The sequence below is a fragment of the Dermacentor andersoni genome, chromosome 2 (assembly GCF_023375885.2).
Source record: "Dermacentor andersoni chromosome 2, qqDerAnde1_hic_scaffold, whole genome shotgun sequence".
Taxonomy (NCBI): domain Eukaryota; kingdom Metazoa; phylum Arthropoda; class Arachnida; order Ixodida; family Ixodidae; genus Dermacentor; species Dermacentor andersoni.
Window position 1 is genome coordinate 236,302,363 of NC_092815.1, and position 22,445 is coordinate 236,324,807.

Sequence of the window (22,445 nt, forward strand, 5' to 3'; positions counted from 1 at the left end):
GCGATTATCAAACTGAAATAATACTGGAAAGAGTTACTTTGTAGTTACTACTTTAGATATAAGCTTGCAGCAATGCAGCGAATGCCTGCCGTGGCATCCTTCTCTTTTTGCTTCACGTAGCATTTAAAAAAGAAAGGAGCGAATATTGTGCATAGTGGGGGGGCCGTCTCGGATGTGTCTGCCATGCGCAGTTTGTATTTCAATTTTTGTCCACATAGCCCAGGCTTAACAAGAAAAACTGCATAGGATTGGGAACGCACTCTGTTCAAATCAGCCGGAAGTAGACAACGCTTGTATTACTGCTTCAAGGAGGCGAGGCATAGCGATGTCATTATGGCTTAAAAGTTGACGGGGAAACTGTGGCTTGAGGGGAGGGTAATGTTTAACCACTCGTACCAATGTAGTTATAGCATGCTGACACAGAATTCTTGTGAGAAAGCATTCCATGAGAGACGCCCTCCACGTTTAAGTGTACGACAAAAACTGTTTCAGGGATACATTAATAAATGGTCTGCCAAGGCTCTATAAATGTTACTTTCAATGTAATAAAGTAAGCCTGCAATTCTGGAAATTGAGGAATCTTAGAGGCAATGCAATTTCCCTGTGCAATTCTTGGGACTTTGGGGGCTGTTTGCTATAATTTCTACTACGACCAAAATTTGTCCGCTACAAGTAGCTAGAACCGATTGCATATCTTTCAAGTTGCTTTCATCAACCAGCTAATCGATGTTGAATGTCATTTAAATGCCTTCCCCTCATGGAGTGTTCTGCGTTGGGTCTGAAATAGTTGAATCTCCATTAATTCGAATATTCGGTTTATTCGAACTGACGGCCGTGGTCCCGTCAAAGTTATGTGTATTCCAAAGGGCGAAAACGTCCGGTAACTCAGACGCGCAAGCATTTGCGACGGTATATTCGACCATACTGTCCGATAATGCTCTCAGCAGCACGCAAATCACGCAGCAGCGCCTCCGACCAGCATTCCTCTGACCCCGCCATAGAGGAAGAGCTTAGGCGAGACTACTCGTCGCGTGGAGGAAAAAAAAAAAAAGGCCGTGGCGGAAATTTGTGCGCGAGCGTGTGCGGGCGTTCATCACCGGTTACTTCTGTTAGTGACGGGTTTAGTGACTGCTGTTAGTGCTGCCATGCACCCCATAGAGTCAATGTATAAGAACGTGTGAAATTTTGAACGCTAAAAACTTTCGTCGTCCGATTTTCCGGACTTTTTGCCGTGACCGCAGGTCCGAAACAGCATTAATCGAAGCCACCACCACCGCCATTTTGATTATCGCGCAACCTCGGCTCGAGCCGGCGCTCTGGCACGCAGATCGCTGGCAGCCGTAGCCACACCGCGGCAACGCTAGGCCTAGCTACGTCGACGTTCGCTTCCAAGCTTCTTGTTGTTCGGTGCCGTGTTTTTCATTGAAGCAATTCGCTGCTGTTAGCAGTGGCCCCGACTCCGCCTTTGTAAGCCTCGCTAATGGCTTCGGAGCGCGGAAAGCGTGGCGTGTTGCATAATGTCGGTTCCCGAAAGTCAACTTCGCCCCAGCACAGCAGTCATACGCGGTGAAGCATACCAGAAATTGAAGGGGAAATTGTCATGGGACATGGTGCGTTGCTTTTAATTATACACGCGTGCGCCCGCCGCCTCCTATTACAGAACGAGCGCCGATTTGCCTAATAACTGACTGTAATTTGGTAATACGTGTGAATAAATTTTGTGGAACTTCCCACTCATGTGTTAGCTCAATGCACATGGGCCACTGCAGGTAAGTCCTCCATTCAATTAGCTTCCTTCAATTCGAACTTCATTTAATTCGAACAAATGTTCGGGCCCCTTCGAGTTCGAATTATGGAGATTCGACTGTACAATAATTCAAACTGCTCATGGTGCTAAAGGCCCCGTTTGGCAAAATATTCCAGATTGTCTGGTCAGAATTAAGTCTGAGGACCTCCATCTTCTATGTGTTTTCCATTAGTAGGGGGCACACATGATTACACCAACAGTCCCAGCTGTCAACTCAAAAGGGCTTCTACCTTGTGTTGTGCAGACAGACGTGTTCCTCATATGCTTCAGCGTGGTGAGCCCATCTTCCTTTGAGAATGTCACCTCCAAGTGGTTCCCGGAGATCAAGCACCACTGTCCTGATGCGCCCATCATACTTGTTGGTGAGTGTCTTTAACCTTCTGCTAAACCATTCCCTGTATTTGCACCACAAAGAAAAACCTAACCCATAAAAAGGTTTGATTATGCATGGAAGTTTCCATGCTTAAAGTGTTCTTGCACTTTTGCTAAAACTATCTGCAACAAAAGTTCGTGCAATGGCTATTCAAAGGGGCCTGCAGTAAATTTTTAATGCCAGAGCATCAACTGAGATCAGTTATTCAAATTTTTTAATATTCACTTTAAGACCAAGCGTGTTTTGTTACATTCTAGAGGGTGTTCAGAAACGACCAATCCAATTTTTTGTTGCAACGTACATATGCTGTGTGGCATTTTTCTTCGGCATTTAAAGAGAGCCAGAGAAACATAATGTAGAACCACGTGACTGCGCTCATGCGCTATCGTATTGCAGCGCACTTAACCATGCTTTGAGCCAAAGAATCGTGTGTGTGGACCGTGGTGAAGTGAGCAGCCGCAGCTGTAGGCATCGGCTTCACAGTGCGTCAGCATCTTTGACGGTGCCGCACGGAGAGGAAGCTCCGTCGTGCCTGATAAACTATAGGCCCAAAGCACAGTTGAGAGCGCAGCAATACAATAGCGCATGAATGCAGTCATGTGGTTTTATTTGAAGTAGCCACCAGGAGCAGCCACGGAGAATTAACGTAACATACCTTAGCAAGGAAATTCGCAATCAGCTCCAGCAAACAGCAGCCGAAAAGATTGCCGGTTTATCGTCTCGCTTGGGTGCCGCACAGAAACTACGGATGCTCGCTATACGCTATGACATGGAGTCATCGACATCGACCGCGACTACATGTTCGTAGACATCGCTGTTTTCAACAATCTGCTTTGCAAGACGGCAGCTTTGTGGCGAGTTGGAAACAGAATGGAGCTCACGGCATGTGTCAGGAATGGCAAAATCTAACCTGTTTGAAATAAACATTCTTTTGGCCCATGCTGTTCAAAGTACAAGAAACAGGCAACTAGCGCTCAACGACTTCTTCTCTGCTATGGGGGATATCCCACAGAGGCCTGCACCACAAGACATCCCAAGGCCATTTGAAGGGAAGGGTGAACCCAGCTGTAATGGAGGCTTGTGAAAAGGCGCTTTCTAACTCTGCTTCAACAGTAAAATAACTTTACAGTGCTCAATTGTGGAAATACTGGAAATGTCACTGTTTGCTTCAATAGTACTTGAATGACTAGGGGCCATCTGTCTCATATTGGTGTGGGTGCAGTAATAGACTTCTTTTCAGAATGTGTTAGATTTCAAGGTACAGCCAGACTTTTTTCTGTGCACTCGAAGAGGCCAAAGTTTATGGTTCAGGGTGTCTACCAACCGGGAAAACCGGGAATTCTCAGGGATTTTGAATAGTCTGGAAAAACTCAAGGAATTTGTGCCTCAATGAGGGAAAATTGGCTGTAATTTTATTGAAAGGGTCAAAAGTCGCGGTTATGCTGGCTTGGGTAACAGACAGGAATCATAATGAATCGTCTTTGACATCCTGTCGTCGGCTGGAGGAGTTGCCAGTGTACAGTCAACGAGCGACTTTCTGGATTCCCAATAATTTGGACGACGTGCCCCATAGAGACAATGTATCAGAACGTCTGAAATTTTGGACGAAAGAACTCTTTGCCGTTCGATTTTCCAGATGTTTTGCCGTGACTGCAGGTCCAAAACGGCATTCGCGCCACCACTGCTGCCATTTTGATTACCTCGCCGCCTCAAATCGGCGCTCTCGCACGCAGATCCGCTGGCAGCCGTAGCCACCAGTGCGGCAATGCTAGGATTAGCTGCTTCGACGTTCGCTATGAAGCTTCTTGCCGTTGGGTGCCGTGTTGTTTATTGGAAGAATTCGCTGCTGCCAGCAATCGCACGGACTCCGCCTTTGTGGTCCTCGCAATTGGCTTAGAAGCTTGGAAAGCACGGTGCGTTGCATAATGCCAGTTCCCGAAAGTCAGCTTCGCCTCCGTACGGATATGTTACTTGTTGAAGCATATGCAAAAGTATTGCAGTGAAGCATAACAATTGTGGGAAGGGGCTATTGCCACGGGACATAGTATGTATTCCTTAATTATACACGCGTGCACCCGGTATTTCCGGTCACAGTATGAGCACCGATATGCCTAATACGAGTACCGACAGGCCTTCAGAGCGTTTTCAAATGCGCCTGTGGCGGTTTGAGCCCTCAAGGGCAGTAAATGACATGCATTTATTTTTTTCCAACTGGCCAATTTTTTGGACGTTTTTGCGGCCCCTAAGGAGTTCAAAAACTCGGATGTGGACTGTGCAACTGACCAAGAAGATGCTTCAAATGGTCCGTGGGGCGAACGAGTGGCGGAAGGAGTACAAGAACAAAGGACCAACGCATTGAGGAATGAATGGGAAAGGAAGCATGCTGCCGCTATTTTGAAGGAGCTTGAGCTCAAAAAACAGTGTTGGCTGATGCCAAGATGCAAGTGTCCCTCATCCAAACCAAAATAAACTCTTTAAAGCAGTGAAACAAACACTGAGGCGTCGTGTTGGGGCTGAGAGTATGTCAGGACAGTTGACATTGACTTACAAGCTGTTGAGAGAGAATCTAAATTGTGACAAAGTTCGGGCCTCATACCACTGAGCTTGCTATCAGTTGATAGAAATAGCTCATATTCGAAAATATTAGTTTTTGTATGCATCTCCTTTTTTATTCGTATTTGAGAATGTCCAACTCGATTTGCAATTTTTTTTTGAAGACATCTTATTTGCTGTGCATTTTGCTAACCCCTTCCCTTCTATTCTCTTTTTGAATAACATAAACAGTACTCCTTAGTATTCAAATTGGATTAAGCCGTCCTTGTAAAAAAATTTTCATATGCTTACTAGAGAGTGACAGCATCTGGCGATATGGTTTCAGCTCGTCTTGACAAAAAACATAGTTCTGCATCACTCAGGGAATTTAGCAAAGGCACTCAGGGAAAACCTGGAGAACTCAGGGAATTTGGAAATGTCAACTTGGTAGAAACCCTGATGGTTACACCAACGTAGAGAAGGAAGACTGCATTAACCATGTGCAGAAGCGGATGGGCACTGCTCTCTGATATAGATTGAACTTTAAAGGTAGTAGTGCTGCATTTAAAAAGCAAAGCAAAGAACTTATTAATTACCACATGTATACAGTATAAACATTAACCTGTGAATTTTCATGCCTCGACCAATGCTTAAATCATTCAAGAATTAGTATTTTGAGTGTTTCCATGTATAATGTAATTTCATTGTATCCTCATGCATTCTTAGTTTCGAATTTCTTGAATTTATTTTGTGTAGCTATATATTATGGCGTGCGCGCGACCTCTTCTGTATGATTATTTAGAGATGTTATGTAAATTTATGTGATTTGTTATGTGTACTCTTGCAAGTAGCTAGTTGTCCATTTTCCTGAAACTGATGTACTGCAATCTTTTTTTTTTTTTGACTCTGTTGAACTCGAAGCGTGTGAGCTGCCACGAACTGCGGAGGGACAAGGACCTTTGTCAGGCTTGATTGCCTTTAGCCCCTGCCCCTGCAGTGAGCTTTGTATACTGCTTACTGTAAATAAAAACACTTACTTACTTACTTACTAACCTTATACAAAAGCATAAAACTCCATGGTGGGAGTCTAGTCTGAGTGGCAAAGGTCAACTGACAGGTGAACTGATTACAAAGCTCACAAATTATTATGGCTGGGCACTGAAGTCTAACGTGGTGACATAGATGGTATGCACAAAGCACTAATGCCAACCTGCCATCACACATCTTCTGTTGATCAGACCCAAATCACAGCCTGTGCCTGAGTGGTGCCAACTCATTGTGCAAACAGAATGCTGCTACTGCTAGAGGCGAACCACTTCCAAAGCACTGGAGCTTGGCAGAGCATGTTAATAAGGCACTCGTGCTTGTCTATGAATAGCTTGCTGACAAAAAAACTCTTGCAGCGCTTCTGCATAGGCAAGACACAAAATGCATACGAGTCACTGCATTCTGGGGTGCGATCGGGGATGTTTGTTCGAAACAGCATTCGTTCTGTTGCTGCAGCGTCACAAAGTGGGCAGTCTGTAAAGTTTGTGAGAACGGGAGGGAGAGAGCAGCCAATCAGAAAGCGGTGAACTCCCTGAAAGTTCACACACCTTGTTTGTCATCTGCTTGCAGACAATATACTACAAAACAAAATGTTTCTTGCCTTCTAATGAATATACTTTCTGTATGAAAAAATGTGTTTTTTCTTGTCAAGCTTAAACACGTTCTCAAATATTAATACGTGTGACTGCTACAATTTATAACTTAGTTTTTCTGCTTGGTCGCCAGGTGGTGTCGCACACAGCAAGAAAAAAAAAATGACGAGAACAGTGGTGCATTTTTCAGGAGGCGATAACATTCCACTGGTTCGCTGGCACCCGATTATGGGGTCGAGTTCGCCACAAAACCAACAAACTGTTTGTTTCGAGAAATGAAAGCGACACCAGTATTCGCTTTCTGCCATCTCTTCAAATGCATTCCGCACCTCCAACCACTCTGCTTCCTTCTCGAGCAACATCAACGCAACAACCGAAGCTCCCTTTGCAAGCTCCATTTTCTCAAGTTCAACTGTGGATTGGATCCGAACGTGTCATTCCATAGCCGCAGCCTCCATTTGGATCCAATCTAGTCCACCAAACATGCCATGCAAAGCTAGTCTCATAGTAAGCGCATGACCGCTCGAACTTCACACCTCTCGTTACGTTCTCCTAGCAGACGACATGCTCGGTTTCAAAATGATTGACAGGAGCGTGTAGTCATTTTGACGTCGCCAAAAATGTGGCCGTGCCTCATGGGTTACGATGTCGGCACAGCCTAAACCAATCACACGCGGTGAGACTGAATGCGCGCTCCAAACAACAATCCCCTGTCGTGCCCCTGTGTTCTGGTCCCTAATGCCAAAGACCAAACATGCCTCTCTATTTGCAGTAGAAACTGCTGTTGCAGAAGCAGTAATGAGCTGCAATGCAGTGATGAAAGAAGCCTCGTTTTGTATGCTACAAGAATTGCCAATACAGCAAAGAAATAAGGGCATCTAAAGAGCAGAAGAGAAAGACTTGCCGTCTCACTAGTGCAGAGTGAAAGTGGGCTGCTTCGGTCACCTACTTTCATGCAACAAAGTGAAAACACCGAGAAAAACCATGCACCGATTATTCATCTGAGGCCTATTAGTGTGTTAGCTAATAAATAAAGCTATTTTGTTGATTTTACAACTCTTGAGAACAATGCCTTGTATGTTTTACGGTTTTCCCTGTTTAATTTTTTCAGCCAGTGCACAATCTTCTTATAGGGCTTTCTCAGGTTCCACAAGTCCAATTTTAATAATTCTTCTTTCATTTAGAACCTTAAGGTTTGATAAGTGCTGTAAAAATACCAAATATAGCAAGTTAATACTGTAAGTTAAAAGAAATGAAAATCTTATGCCTAAAATTATGCCTATGCTGCAAACATGAACTTCAAATGCTTACAACTTTTGTTTTGGACAAGCTAGAATGACAAAACTCGTCTTATGGCACTCCTTGTTAATTTGTGTAGGTTATAATGGTATAGAGTTTAACAAAAAATATGCTGTAGATTATTGCGTGCAAGCATACTGTGAAATCATCTGTGAAATCGGCGTATTACAGTGAAACCTCGTTAAACCGTAGTCGGCCGGAGCTCGGAAAAAGTACGTACTAAACAGTAGTACTGTTTAACCGAAATAGCATGAGATTGTCCACTTACCTGTCGAAAACGGAACTCGGAGAGAGTGCGATGAAAGGGGAAAAAACAGGCAGTATTTATTCACTTCACGCGACCTAAGTGTTATTTTCGTTTGATGCCGCGGCGGCCTAGCACGACGACAGCGGCCTCAAACTTGCTGAAGCTGCGTGCCAGCTTCTCAGCCAGCCCCCTCCTCTCGGCAAACACTCGCACGGCAGATTCCTCGTTGGCGTTACGTATTCACCGTGCACACGCGAGTAGTGCTGCTTAAGTCCCGGGGCGCCTTTTCATTGCCGGGTGCCGAAGTTCGGAAAACTTTTGGTTTGGAATAGTTACGTTATCGTGCCCTGGTTCTCGTTGCGACGATTGCATTCATGAGGCTGACGTAGCGCGCAGCTTATGCCACTGTCGGGCCTGAATCGCCCGTGCTGTCGCTTTCCGTGTCGTCCTCATCACTGTCGCTAGTCAACACTTCGGCAACAACAGAGGCAACGATGGTGAAAAGTCGAACCTCGTAGCCAACATCTCTTCACGGTCACAGCAGCGCTGCCGAGCAACTTCGCATTCCAAATGCCACACACTGTAGTCAACAGCAGATCCATGTCACGGACCAGCGCCGACTTCTTCGTGTCACGTTCGATAGCACGGACGATGTCTAATTTTTCTTCTATGCTGAGCACCCGGCATCTTTTTTTTATCCGAGCTTCGGCATGATGCGAGTCCTCGCTTGCACGACGCCACAACGCTCTCTGGCATGTCGTCGAAATGATGTTGATGTTGATGCAGCTTCATGTGCAAACGCATAGGGTGCTTGGAGGTCGTTGTACCTATCTCTGAGGCTCGTTGTTCTGCTGGGCCACCCGATGGAGACGACGCACTGCCGTGCTTGTGCGACGAAAAGTGGAAACGCTACGTTTTAACCGATGCGTACGCAATAAGCTGGTACGGTTTATGCGGGTACAAAATATATTATGTTCAATGGCCGCTGAGTCGGGGAATTGACTTTACTACTTTTATACCGAAACTACTGTTTAAGCGGGTACGGTTTAACGAGGTTTTACTGTATGTTGGTCGCGGCAAGGGAAGCGAGCTCCAGAGGAGGAAGGTGCCTGGAGGTGAAGAGAATCATGCACCAGGGAAGGTACGGAGACACTGCGAGCATGCAAAGGGACTACTGTGGCGTTGTAGCACAAACGGGAAGTGTGCGGACTCTGTCATAGACGCTTCATTAGTCTCGACAGTGTCACGCCTGGTGTGCCATAGGGAAAGTGCATATTGCTATATGTGCAAAGAAGAGATGCTGCGGACATGTACAGCGAGCACCAACATGCACAGTGGGGCCGCCGAGCCTGCAGGGCCACGAAAGAGCGGTGGAGCAGATAGTTTCACTTTTGCGTGCCAAGCTCTATTGGCTGTATACTGCAACGATTTCATTAAATCTCGTTAGACGATTTCCGAAAGCCATGTAGGTCACCCACTAATATTGCCTTAGCTGCGTAGTCGGCAAACCGTGTTGTGCGCCACGTGCAGCTCGAACATGACAAATTTTGTTCGCATTGCAGCATGCTTAGCTGTTCTCTTTGACCATGGCACCGTTTCGTGGTTTCACGAAATTGGGCAAGCCAAGTGAAAAGCCGAAGTTACAGACCATCACATTGGAACAAAAGGAGGCTATTGTAAATGCTCTTGTCAGGTGCTAACTAGCCATGTATTGCACATGCTGGAGATTCTTTTGCTGTTGTTTCGTCGCATACGCGGCCACGCAGTGGTTCGGCAAGCTGGCAAAGCTTCCCGTTTGAAGAAGCTACCAACTCGGGCCAAATTCGAGGAAGTGCACACACAAGCCTGCTGGAGCTGCAAAAGCGACAAAAGTGTGCATCTTGGCGCTCGGGCACGCGTCGTTGTGATGCACTCAATGTTTTGCATTACATAAATGTCAACTACAGTTTAGCCTAAAAAATGTTTTTGACATCGGATTGTATGTTTTTCTGGTTAGTACACCTTTTTTTTCTAGGACATATGAATAAGAGTCTACTGTAAACAAAATTGTGTGCATTGCCGTAAGCTATGTAAAATTTAATTACCAGCCCTTAACTAAATCTTTGCTTCATAAAGATTCCTACATATGTGTTAGACTCGCCTGACAATCTCTGTATTTATGTTCAAATACTGCAGCCTATTCAGGACTTTGCAGGAGTGGGTAAAATATGAGTGCAATAGCACAAGTATAAAGGAAAAAGGAAACACAACAGCATACTCAGGTGTAGGTCAGTACACATACTGCTGTACACACCTCTGAAGTGCCTCTATAAAACATCTTACAGTGGGAGTTCATATACAAGACTGGGCATTGTGTTCAAACACTTAACTCTTCACTTTTAGCTGCTCAAATTAAAAGATGATATAATGGATCATTTGTTGGATGCTCAAGAAATTGACCTGTTTTGCCATAATTAAGGAGTCTGCAACTACCTTAATGAAATTAGAAAAGAGCAACACTATTTCTATGTCAGTATCTCCCAAGAAATGAAGCAGTAAAAGCTGAAGTAGCATTTATATTGATTTGGGTGCTTGAGAAAATTACTCTAATATAAGCCCTTGTGGTTGGGGATCAGAAGTTGCTTGAGGATTCAGACTCCCACTCTTTATTGTCGAGTGTTGTCACTTTTAAGTAATTCATTTTAAAATTCCAGTTTGAAAAGTAGTAGGTGAAGATGAAAGGGAAATCTCACAACGCAAGCACTACAATGCATTTTTTAACAAGAATACATATCAACTCTTTATTTTTTAGTTTATCTTTTTTCTAAGATGCCCTTGGACAGTCAAAAGAGTGCAGCAGTTTGGGCGAGTTGGTATGTCAATGCTCACCCTGCTCTCCATTCTTTTTCATTACCCCTTCCACCTTCCTTTTTTGCTTGTTCCGAGCTGTGCTACAAGCCTTTAAAAAAAGAAAAAAACTTGGACAGTAGGATTGATGCTGATGTCAAACAGGTGGAAGCCCTGGCTAGGAAAGCTGGTGCAGCAGTTTTAACTGTGGCCTGGTCTTGTGTGGTTGCAGGGACCAAGATGGACTTGCGCGAGGACAAGGAGACCCTGCAGCAGCTGTCGGAGCAGGGCCTGTCGCCCATCAAAAGGGAGCAGGGCCAGAAGCTGTGCTCCAAGATCCGTGCCATCAAGTACCTAGAGTGCTCAGCTCTCACCCAGAGAGGCCTCCGACAGGTGGGTGCATCCTGGCCTGTTCGGCTTGTTAAAGGGATATTGAATGGCCACAGGAAATGTTCAGAAGTATCCACTAAAGAAGAAAACCCACAAAGAATTGCCATTTATTAAACAGATGACTGCGTTGATGTCGCGGCTACCATCATCGAGCATATATGCCTGATGGCGCTAGTCCAGTCCCTTTTTCTTCCACCACGGGGCATTTTGAGTACTGTCCACTACATGACTCCCTCCCTAACAATGAAGGCACTGCTGTTAAGCGGTTTAAGTTGTGTAGATGGCACTGCCAGAGTCTAGGTGAGCTGGCTTCAAGCAGTCGATGGAAATTGTCTGTTCGCGTCCCCTGACAAGAAGTGTGAAAAACTTAGCATCACACGAGCACTTTGAAGGCACTGTCGTAAGGAGCTTGTAAAGTAGTGCGAGTAGCTTCGTGATGGATAAATACGTGACTGCTATGAAGTAAAGATGGGCTCGTGTAAACATTCCTGCGGTCGTTACGAAGCGGCGGTGGTATAACAGTGACCATTGTAATGCGAAGGCGGTCGGCGTAAGATTGTAGGTCAGCAGATTATGGCTCTGAGGCGAAGAACTCACCGGGTACGCGAAGTGTCGTGCCGAAAACGAGTTCTGCTCAGGAACACTGTGCATCTGCTTTCCGAGCTGTGCGAAGACCTAGTAGAACCTGCTCTGTCCATGGAATCATGGAATCATAGATTCATGGGCACGAAGTGCTGCTTTTAGTTGACGATTGAAGCTTCTACCATGCCATTGGAACTTGGGTGATAAGCTGTCGTTCGTATATGCATTACGCCCAGAAGACGGGAGAGAGCCTGAAAGAGGGACAAGTCAAATAGTCTTCCTCTGTCTGTAGTTATGGTGTGTGGTACGCCATAACGAGAAATCCAGGTACAGTGAAACATCGTTAAACCATAGTTGGCCAGAGCTTGGAAAAAGTGTGTATTAAACGGTAGTACTGTTTAACCGAAATAGCATGAGATCGACCACTTACCTGTCAAAAACGGAACTCGGAGAGAGTGCGATGAAAGGGAAAAAAAACATGCAGTATTTATTCACTTCGCGCGACAAAAGTGTTATTTTCGTTTGATGACGCAGCGGCCTACACTCTTAGGCAAAAGTACACCCTTTCGGGTGTATATCTGCCACACAAAGATAATCGACCATGGATAATCGTCATCTGCCTTGCTTGCGTTTCCTTTCTTCAATACGCTGCGCTCGCTACTTTCCTGTCAGAAATGCTATGTCATGCTGATAACGCGCATGCTGTTCGTTACTGGGAAGTATCAAGCTCGCCGCGTTAAAAAAAGGAAATGCGGACAAGACAGATGACGATTATTGTTGTGTGGCAAAAGGGTATAACAGTAAAGCTTCATTTGGGCCTAGTTGGTACATCATTCTGAACTTAACGTTACAGCGCAAACACCTAAGACGAACCACAAAAGGAAGACACGACAAAAGGATACACGCAGCGCCAGTGTGTGTCATGTCTTCCTTGGGGAGTAAGGGTGTAATTTTGCTTAAGAGTGTAGCAGCGACGACAGTGGCCTCAAATTTACTGAAGCTGTGAGGCAGCTTTTCAGCCAGCCCCCCTCTTCTCGGCAAACACTCGCATGGCAGATTCCTCGTTGGCGTTACGTATTCTCCATGCACGTGCGTGGTAGCGCTGCAGAAGTCGCAGGGCACCTTTTTCATTGCGGGGTGGTGTTCTCGTCGCGACGATTGCATTCATGAGGCTGACATAATGCGCAGCTTCTGCCACTGTCAGGCCTCGATCGCCCATGCTGTTGCTTTCCGTGTCGTCCTCATCACTTCGGCTACAACAGAGGCAACGATGGCGAAAAGTCAGACCTTGTAGCCAACATCTCTTCGCAGTCGCAGCAGCGCTGCCGAGCAACTTCTTCACACTCCAAATGCCAGACACCATAGTCAACAGTAGATCCCTGTCGCGTGCCAGTGCCGACTTCTTCGTGTCACGTTCAATAGCACGAACAGTGTCTAATTTTACTTCTATGCTGACCATCCGGCGCCTTTTTTTATCCGAGCTTCGGCATGACATGAGTCCTTGCGTGTGCGACGCCACAATGCTCTCTGGCACGCCACCAAAATGATGTTGATGTTAATGTGGCTTCACGCACCCGCGAACGCGCAGGGTGCTTGGAGGCCGTTGTTCCGATCTCTCGGGTTTGTTCTGCCGGGCCGCCCGATGGAGACAACGCACCACCGTTCTTGCGTGACGAAAAGTGGAAACGCTATGTGTTAACCGATGCGTACGCAATAAGCTGGTACGGTTTATGCGGATACAAAACACATTATGTTGAATGGCTGCTGAGTCAGGGATTTGACTTTACTATTTTTAAAATAAAACTACTGTTTAAGCGGGTACAGTTAAACGAGGTTTTACTGTACTTAAGATGGCCTGAGCCACAGATTCTGCAGTACAGTGCAGTCCACTTATAACGATATCGATAAAGACGAAAAATATGATCGTTATAACCGATGATCGCTATATCTGGACTGCAGTTATCAAAAAAAAAATTTTTTTTTAAACGCGTTTGCGCTCTTTACCTTTGCAGCTCTGAACTCGAATTCGCTACTTGCTCTAAAGAATAGATGATGTATACAGTAGGCCATGAAAAACAAACTTTATTTCTAGCGCCAATGACCGTGTCAAGGATTAGGCGCGCCGAAATAGTCCGAAATCTGCACTTGCTTTTGCGGCAGCTTCAGCTTCACAACCGCGGTGTGCATGGATTCCAGCTGCTGCGCGAACACTGGCGGCAATCCTTTAGCATGCATAAAATCAATTAAGGAGTCGATCGACGACAGTGCACTTTGCGTGGACATCGTGGTCGAGGTCAAGGAGCCACTGTCGATCTCGTTGTCACTGTTGCTGATGCCGTCGCCACCGTCGCACAACTTTGCGTCTGTCGAGACAGCACATCTTCGGCGATCGCCTCGTCGGTGACCTCATCGCAGAACGAGGCAGCACTGTCTGCAGTCAAAAACTCCTCCTTCGACACACCACCTGTGTCACCAGTAGGAACGAGCTCCCAGAGCTCGGTTATGTCAGCGACTTCCACCGGGTCGGTCTCAGCGGGTTGGGGAAGTTCGTCCTTACGCAGAAAGCCCGCCTTCTTTAAGCCATTGGTGATGAACCACTGGTAAAGCGCCTCTTCAACATCGGCGTACAAGGGGTCTCTAACCCCTTTTCCGCTGATCGGAATGGCCGCTGATAGCTCCTGCCTTCACAATCGCGGTGCTCCCGGTTTTCAAGATGGTTGATATCGTTAACTGGACGAGCTCATACTTCTTCACGAGGGCGCTCACCTTGAAGCCGCATCGAGTCCTGCAAAATATCCATCTTCGTGTCAAGCGACACAGCTTTGCGCTTTGTCGGCGCCATCTTCGAACTGGGTTGAACCGTTGGTTGCACGCTGCTTCGGTGGCGTCAGCCTGCTATCGCGAAAGAGACGCGGGACGGGCGCCACCGCGCCGCTTTGCTTGTCGCTTCTTTTTTTCTTTCTCTCTCTTTCGGAGCGACTGTGGCCGACGCGCATGAAGCAGCTAGCGCCATCTTGTGGGGCGCTGCGCCAACGTTGGCTGCGCCTACTCGTGCGCGGGCGGGGCGAGACGCGCTGCGCGGTAATGGCGGCAGATACGAACTTACGGAGGTAAACATCGCCTCGTCTCGACATCGTTCGTTTCAGGGAACTAAGCAACGCAAACGTTACGATTATTTGGCACGGAAAACGCCGTCCAGACTGCAAAATTTTGATCGTTATATCCGATATGCGGTGAATAACCTATCGTTATAAATGGTTTTTTTCCCCATTGACCTAATGCATAAAATGACACTCTCATGTCGACCCATCGTTATAACTGATATATCGTTATATGTGGTATCGTTATAAGCGGACTGCACTGTAATGTTAGAATGACATTGCATCAGGCCAGCGTGTGAAGCGGTCGATACAAGTGAGTATGTATCATTGTTTTGGGGACGGTGGTAGCTGAACAATGATATCGATGTGAACGTGGCTGAAACGAACATCTGCTGGTGGAAAATGACCAGGCACTCTCATAGTGTGTTGACTGACTTTGGTGCGCTGGCACTGTATGCATGCCTGAGCCCAGCAACAGACGTCAGCGTTCATACGCGGCCACAGATAACTGGAAGTGACCAGACATTGTGTGGCACGTACTTCAGGGTGCGATAAGGAATGTAGGGCATCAAAAGCTTGCTGCCGAAATTGTTGTGTAACGTACGGTCGAGGATGACCTGTAGACATGTCGCGTATCACTGTGACATTGCAGCGAGGCAGTAAGATATCTTGGAAGCGCGGAGAATCATTGGCAGCCCAGAGTGTTTGAAGTTCACGGTCTGTGCGTTAAGCGGTAGCGAGGCAGACAAAGTCAATGCCGGAACGATTGACTTGGCTTGCATTTACATGGATCCGTGACAGAGCGTCAGCAGCGAGATTATTGGCACCACTGATATGCCGAATATCAGTAGAGAATTCGGAGATATGTGCAAGCTAGGGAATTTCACAGGGCGTGTGCGAGGAACTGTTGGAGGTAATAGCATAAATGAGCAGTTTGTGGTTTGTGAGAATAAAGAACTGACACCCTTCGAGATTGTGACAGAGTGGTGGACTGTGAGGTAGAGTCCTAGCAATTTGCGACCGAAAGAGCTCTAGTGGGTTTCTTGCAGTGTCAGCTTCTTTGAAAAGAAAGAAATTGGCTGCCATGTCTTGCCAACGAGCTGTTGAAACGCGGCGCCAACAGCTATGTCAGAGGCATCTACCATAACGCACATTGGAGCGTCTGGTTGTGGGTGTGCCAGTAGAGTAGTGGTAGCAAGGGCGTCCTTGGCAGAGATAAAAGCAGATTCAGTTGCATTCGTCCATGATATAGGCGTGCTAGCTTGTGGTGTGCCAGAGAGTGGAATGTGAAGAGGCTGCAAAGTTGAAGCACAACGAGGAATGAAACAGTGATAGTAATTGATGAGGCCCAGAAATGACCATAATTGTTTGGTGGAAGACAGACGTGGAATATATTTAATCGCTTAAACACTGGATGGAATGGATCTGATTACTCGATGGCCCAGGATTTAGAGAGAAGCAATGCCAAACTCGCTCTTCTAGATGATTACAACCAGGCCATATTGACGGAGGTTCAAACACCTTACTTAGGTCAGATTCGTGTTCCAAAGCAGAGCGACTGAATACAAGAATGTCGTCTAAATAGACGAAGCAACAAATCAGGCCATGGAGTACTTGATCAACGGACCGCTGAAATGTTTGAGCAGCATTATGGAAGCTGAACGGCGTGCGCACATATTCAAAGATGCCAAAAGAGGCAATGATTGCAGTTTTAGGAATGTCTGAAGGCTCGACAGGAACCTGATGGTAAGCTTTTACTAGGCCCACCTTGCTAAATACGCAGCCAATAAGCGATGTGGTGATATCGTGGATGTGAGGTGTAGGGTTTCTATCGGGAATCGTCACTTTGTTTAAGGCGCGGTAATTGCCACACAGTTGCCAATAACCCGTCTTCTTGGGCACCCTGTGTGAAGCAGATGACCAAGGGTTAGAGGAAGGACGAATGAAGCCTAACTCGAGCATGTGTTCAAATTCTTGCTTTACAATTTTCAGATGGTCTGGTGCTAAGCAGTGAGGTCGGGCGTGTACTGGTGGTCCTTTAGTCACAATGTGGTGAGTGACGTTTGTTACGATCCACCCCGGGTCGTGAACAAAGGAGGGTTTCTGGCACCCTCCGATAGACGGACGCTCCGCAGCGTGGTGGTGCTGAATGATTACTGACCGGCGAGCTGCCATGCTCGTCGGTGTTTATTGTGGTGTGGTCACCAGTGTTGCCTGCCGAGTTATAGCAGGCCGCCGAGCTTGGCGGGCGAAACAAGATTATGTCCGAGGGGGCGTCACATACTTGCTACAACCCCTTACCCCCAGTTTGTTTGTTAAATAAAAAACAAACGTCCAAGTTCACACTATGAGGCTCTGCCTCCAGCCTAGCTGGGTCGACGGTGCCTGCTACCCAGGCGAGTAACGGTCTGGTGGCCTCCGCCGTCGAGTACTCCGCCTGGGCACCGGTGTTGACAGGTCGGGTGTGGCAACGCCGGGTGCTGCCTGGGCCAGCCTCGCTCCATCCGGAGGGTCCGTAGTGGTCGGCCTTGCGAGTGGTGCCGGGCTTGACACCGGTCCCACGGGTGCCGCACCACTGGCTACGGTTGCCGCCTCCGAGGTAGGTGGTGCTCTGCTGGGAGCGACTGGTGCTGCCGCTAGTCCTTCTGCGGGCTGGAACTCAGTGGCAGTCAAGGGTGCTGGCCAGGTCCCAAGGCGAGGCCTGACATGGTCGGCGTGTCTGTGCCACATGGCCCCATCTGGCATGCGGACGAGCAGCGATGAGGCGCTGGCAGGAGACACCACCTGTCCGGCAGACCAAGGTGGGCCAGGACGGAAGTTCCTGGCGAAAACTGGAGCTCCCGATTCTGGCAAAGGCCCGGGACGGCACCCTTGGTCAGCAGCCAGCTTCTGCTTCTGCGTCTCTGATTGAGCCTCGCGCAGCTTGCGCTTGCTGCGGGAGACCTCGCTCTTGAGCTCGTTGTACAGCACGGAGAACTGGCTCTGCAGGCACTTGTACTCGGCCGTGCTCACCACCAGGCTCTCGGGCAGCGACCGCAGCTCTAGCCACAGCCGCTCCACCGTCTTCAGGGCCTCCTTGTGGTCATGTTGAAGCTGCTCCAGCTCCAGCAGCCGTGCCGATGCCAGCTCCCGCTGTTCCTCGAGCTGGCCCTGCAGGTCCTCCAAGCGCAGGGAGGCTGCTCCGCCACCGCCGCCGGAGCCCCCAAAATCCACATGTAGGCGGGACCAGGGTCTCTGTGGGAACGGCCAGGGGGTGCTTTCCACATTACGCGAAGCTCGCTGATGCTCCTGTCAGATTTGGCAGTTCTGCACCACCTGCAGGCTGGCTTCCGGGTACTCTGGCAGCCGAATGCCCAGTACATGAATCCAGTTTCGGCCCAGCAGCGTCGGCGACGACCCCTTCGTTAAGTTAAGGGGAAGCGTTGCCTCCCGGTTGCCAAAACGAACGCTGACCTGTGCCTGACCCTGGACCTGGGAGAGTTGCCCGGATGAGCTGCGCAGCATCACGCCCGATGCCTCGTCGGACACGCCGGGGAAAGTACGCTTAAAAAGCTTCCCGGCCATTACAGACACGCTGGCCCCTGTGTCCAGCTCCATGCAAATGGGGCGCCCGCAGATTTCGACGGTCAGCATGTATGGCGGCACAGACGACGGTACAAAGCCTGTGTGCCACATGTCGAAAATCGGCGGGTCCTCGGCCACGACGTGGAGCCTGGCCGAGGAAGAACTTGAGCTTGCTGCAGCATGCCTCTGCCGCGTACCCTTGCGACGTCTACCCTGGCCGCGGGCTTGTGTTGTACCTGGGCTTGAATCAGGCTGCTGCTTGCTGTTCGTCCTCCCCCTTCGGCATACACGTGCCAGGTGCCCAGTTTTCCCACACGTAAAGCATTGTGCTTGAGAGTACTGGCACTGTGAAGGGGAGTGGGCACCACCACAGCGACCGCAGGTACTGCCCTTTGTCGCGAACTTGTTGACCGCCGCTTCCGTCGACGGTGAGCCAGTCGCACGGGAAATCTCGCCGGCGTCCTTGGCGGCAGCTTTCATTGCCAGCGCTGCCTTCACGGCATCGTCCAGTGACGAGTCGGGAAGCTCCAGGAGTCGCGTCTGCATGGCGGGGTTGTTGATTCCGCAGACGAAACGGTCCCGGAGCAGCGAGTCCAGTTGGTCCCCGAAGGTGCAGGCACTCGCTAACCCTCGTAGCGCAGCAACGAATTGCCCGAGGGTCTCTCCTTCCTGGCGGCTCCGGTTGTTGAAGCGGAAACGCTCCATTAGTGTGGACGGTGCTGGGTTGAAATGCGAGCGCAGTATGGCAAGCAGCTCACCCAGCGTCTTAACGTGCAGCGTGGCTGGCTTGAGAAGGTCGAGCAGGAGGCTGAAGACGCGGGTCCCGCAGCTGGCCAGGAAAATGTCCCGCTGTTTGGCCTCGGGTGTGTCATTTGCCCGGAAGAACACGTGGACTTGCTCCTCGTAAATTTGCCAGGCGGACCCATCTCCATCGAACGGCTCGAGCCTTCCGTACAGCGGCATGGCGACAGCAACGGAGGGCGGTGTTTCGCCGCTCGCGGCGGCGTGGGACGCTCCGTAGGTACTCGTCGCCATCTTCGTCAGTGTCACGAGGATCCCATCCTCGTCGCCAATGTCACGATCCACCCCGGGTCGTGAACAAGGGAGGACTTCTGGCACCCTCCGATAGGCGGATGCTCCGCAGCGTGGTGGTGCTGAATGATTACTGACCGGCGAGCTGCCATGCTCGTCGGCGTTTATTGTGGTGTGGTGACCAGTGTTGCCTGCCGAGCTATAGCAGGCTGTCGAGCTTGGCGGGCGAACCAAGATTATGTCCGAGGGGGCGTCACATACTTGCTACAACGTTGTGCACTATTGGACGATCTGGCAAGAGTGGTTCCAACAGCTCTGGAAATCCCACCAGGATGGTGGACCACGGTTTCGGTACCTGGGTGTGTGCTTGTACAATACGCAAAGGTGGTGCAGACGTGGGGATGCCTTGTGCGGAAAAGTTTGTTGAGAAGTCAAGAAAGCGGCAGTGGCGAAGGTCGACGAGGAGGTTAAACTTCCACGGAAAGTCAGCGCCAATGATCGGCCCGCGGACGTCGGTGACGGTGAATAGCCATCGAAAAGGGCGTCCCAGACCAGGGTCCAGAGTGACAGATTTGTGGTCATACGTTTTAATGTTGGAACTGTTGACAGTAGTGAGAAAGACGTGTCATGCAGATGGCTTCTGCGGTCTTGAAAAGTAGGGGGAATGACACGAATTTTCGCATCAGTGTCTGCAAGATAGCGAACTTTCATGAAACGGTCGGTGACGTAGAAGAGACGCCTTGATTTAGGGCTAGTAGCCCTAGCCGTTATCAGTGACTGACCCGACCGTTTCCCGCAAAGTTGCAAGGCGGACGGCACTGCCGTGCGCATGTGCCATATCTGGCGTGCTACCAACAAATAAAGGGAGACGGAGGGCGTGACACGTTTTGGTCATGCAAGCGATGCCGCTGCTGATGGTTATTCGCACGAAAGCTTAAGGCAGCCAACTGGTTAGTTAGCTCCTCTAATTGTGCAGCAAGGTACGTGCTTGAACTGTCGGGTTCGTCAAAGTGCTGCTGTAACTGGGTTGTGTCACCACGGGTGCATTGCAACGGTCAACAGTGGATATCACAGGATGGAAAGAATCCATAATTTGGTCTGCCATCGTCGCTAAGGCCTCGACAGACGTAGTAGCTGAGGCACATAAAATAATGCGTAATTGGTTCGGTAGACGCTGGAGGAAGAGCTCCCGAAGGATTTTCAAGTCTGCTGATGATGGACAGGTTCCCTGGAGTTATCATGCAGTGAAGCAGCTCAGTTGGTTTTCTGTCACCAAGTTCTTCCAATGAGAGGAGCTGTTGAATCCGTCGTGACTCAGAGTCGGTGGTGCACTGTAGTAACTCGCTTAAGGGTATCGTACTGATCATCGGGTGGAGGAGCTAGCAAAACTTCGCAGACCAAAGCTGCAGGGGTCAGGTTAAGTGCACTCGCAACGTTGCTGCACTTGGCCACCTGAGATGTGACTCGGTGACGGCGAAACTGCGCGTCGATGACGAACCAGAGTTCACAGTCCGAGGGCCAGAAATTGGGAAGTTTAAGTGTGGTAACGGAAGACATTCTGTTTTCTTCAAGACGTCGTTCGGCGGCCGGTTCCATGGCATCGAGAAGAAACTTGGTAGACGTGTACAGTTGTGATGTGGTGTCACATCTGGGTCACCAACTTGTAGGAACAGAAGGCCCTCAAAGAATAGCCATTTATTAAACAGACGACTGCGTTGATGTTGCAGCTACCATCGTCGCGCCTATATGCCCGATGGCACTAGTCCAGCTTCTTCTTCCACAGCGGGGCTCTATGAGTACTGTCCACTACAGTGTCATCATTTCATGCCTTCTGGGTAGATTGCTGCATTGTTCGTGCTTTGCGAATCCACACGGGGCTGCATTGCTGTGGGTAAGCAGTCAAGATGTGGTCGTGGCAACTTTAATGTCAACAAGATGGGCACCCAGATGGGCCTTGCTTTTCGGCAGTGTGGCAGGCTTGATGTTGCTTCTTGCTGCCATTGCAGATGCACTTACAATTGTGTCTGAGGGAATTTTATGTGCGATATATGTCCACTAAAGCAAGGTGATGTTCATGCAAACTCAAAGGCAAGTGTCGATTCAACTAAAACAGCTGCCTTCTTTAAGGGGGGAGGTGGGTCCTAAAATTTTTTTTCTTATTTTTGGGTGAATCTTTAATAAACTCCACTGTCTGGGGTAATTTTTCGTGCTTATTTCAGATCTGTAATTAGATTTCTGATAGCTGTAGCAGTTCAAAAAATAGAGGTCTGAAGTCAAATTAATTTCAAACTCGTTACGGGGCTTTTTGATGATTCCGTCTTGCTAAACGAAAAACTAAATGCATGACGCCATTGCTAAAGACCTACTGTAGGGGGTGATGCTATTTTTATTCATTTGGAAGCATTTTGCGGACAAGAAAACAATCTTGCATTTATTATGAAATTTTTTTTCTAATTAGCAGTGAGTACTATACCTGAATGTAATTTTCATGACGGCGCAAGAGTAATAAAAATAGCATCACCCCCCAGATCATTTCAATACGAATAAAATGATACCACCCTTGTCATTTTTGGCCAAAAACAACCCAGAAAAAACACCCGTAAGGCGGAGTACAGTGTGCAAAAACATCGAACTGAAATAAACGCATTTGAAGTTTCAAACAAATGTAGCTTTTGCTGAAGTGAATCTACAGCAATACAAATGGCACCATTTTGAAGCTGTGTTTTGTAAGAATGGCCATACTAAATGTGTGACTGCACACTCTCACAATAATAGCACACTGGCCACTGAACTAGCACAAGAAACTTTATTAGGCACCACGCTCTACAAAGAGCATGGTGCCTGGGTTTCAAACCGGTGTAGAACTCTGTATGGGCATGAATATAGTTCCAGTGTTGTACATGCAGGCTGCCTGATTGATAGCAGTCTCCATTACAATCAGTGAGGCACTTTTTTTTTTCATTTGGTAGAATTGACCATGTTACTGAATGAAGGCTCCGAGTGTAAGTAGCCTTCCAAGTCATCTTCACCTGACAGTGGCTGTGGAACTTAG

The 22,445-nt window shown here is 48.3% G+C and overlaps 1 protein-coding gene across 3 annotated transcripts in view; it reads left to right on the forward strand.

Annotated features, from left to right (window-relative positions):
- Positions 1-22,445, forward strand: part of LOC126539926 (ras-related C3 botulinum toxin substrate 1-like) — an 81,288-nt gene that overhangs the window by 47,269 nt on the left and 11,574 nt on the right. For all 3 annotated transcript variants that reach the window (XM_050186751.3, XM_055075717.2, XM_050186750.3), the window contains exons 3-4: positions 2,052-2,169; positions 10,957-11,117. In XM_050186751.3, the coding sequence (XP_050042708.1) occupies positions 2,052-2,169; positions 10,957-11,117 (279 nt within the window). The remainder of the gene's footprint in view (positions 1-2,051; positions 2,170-10,956; positions 11,118-22,445) is intronic.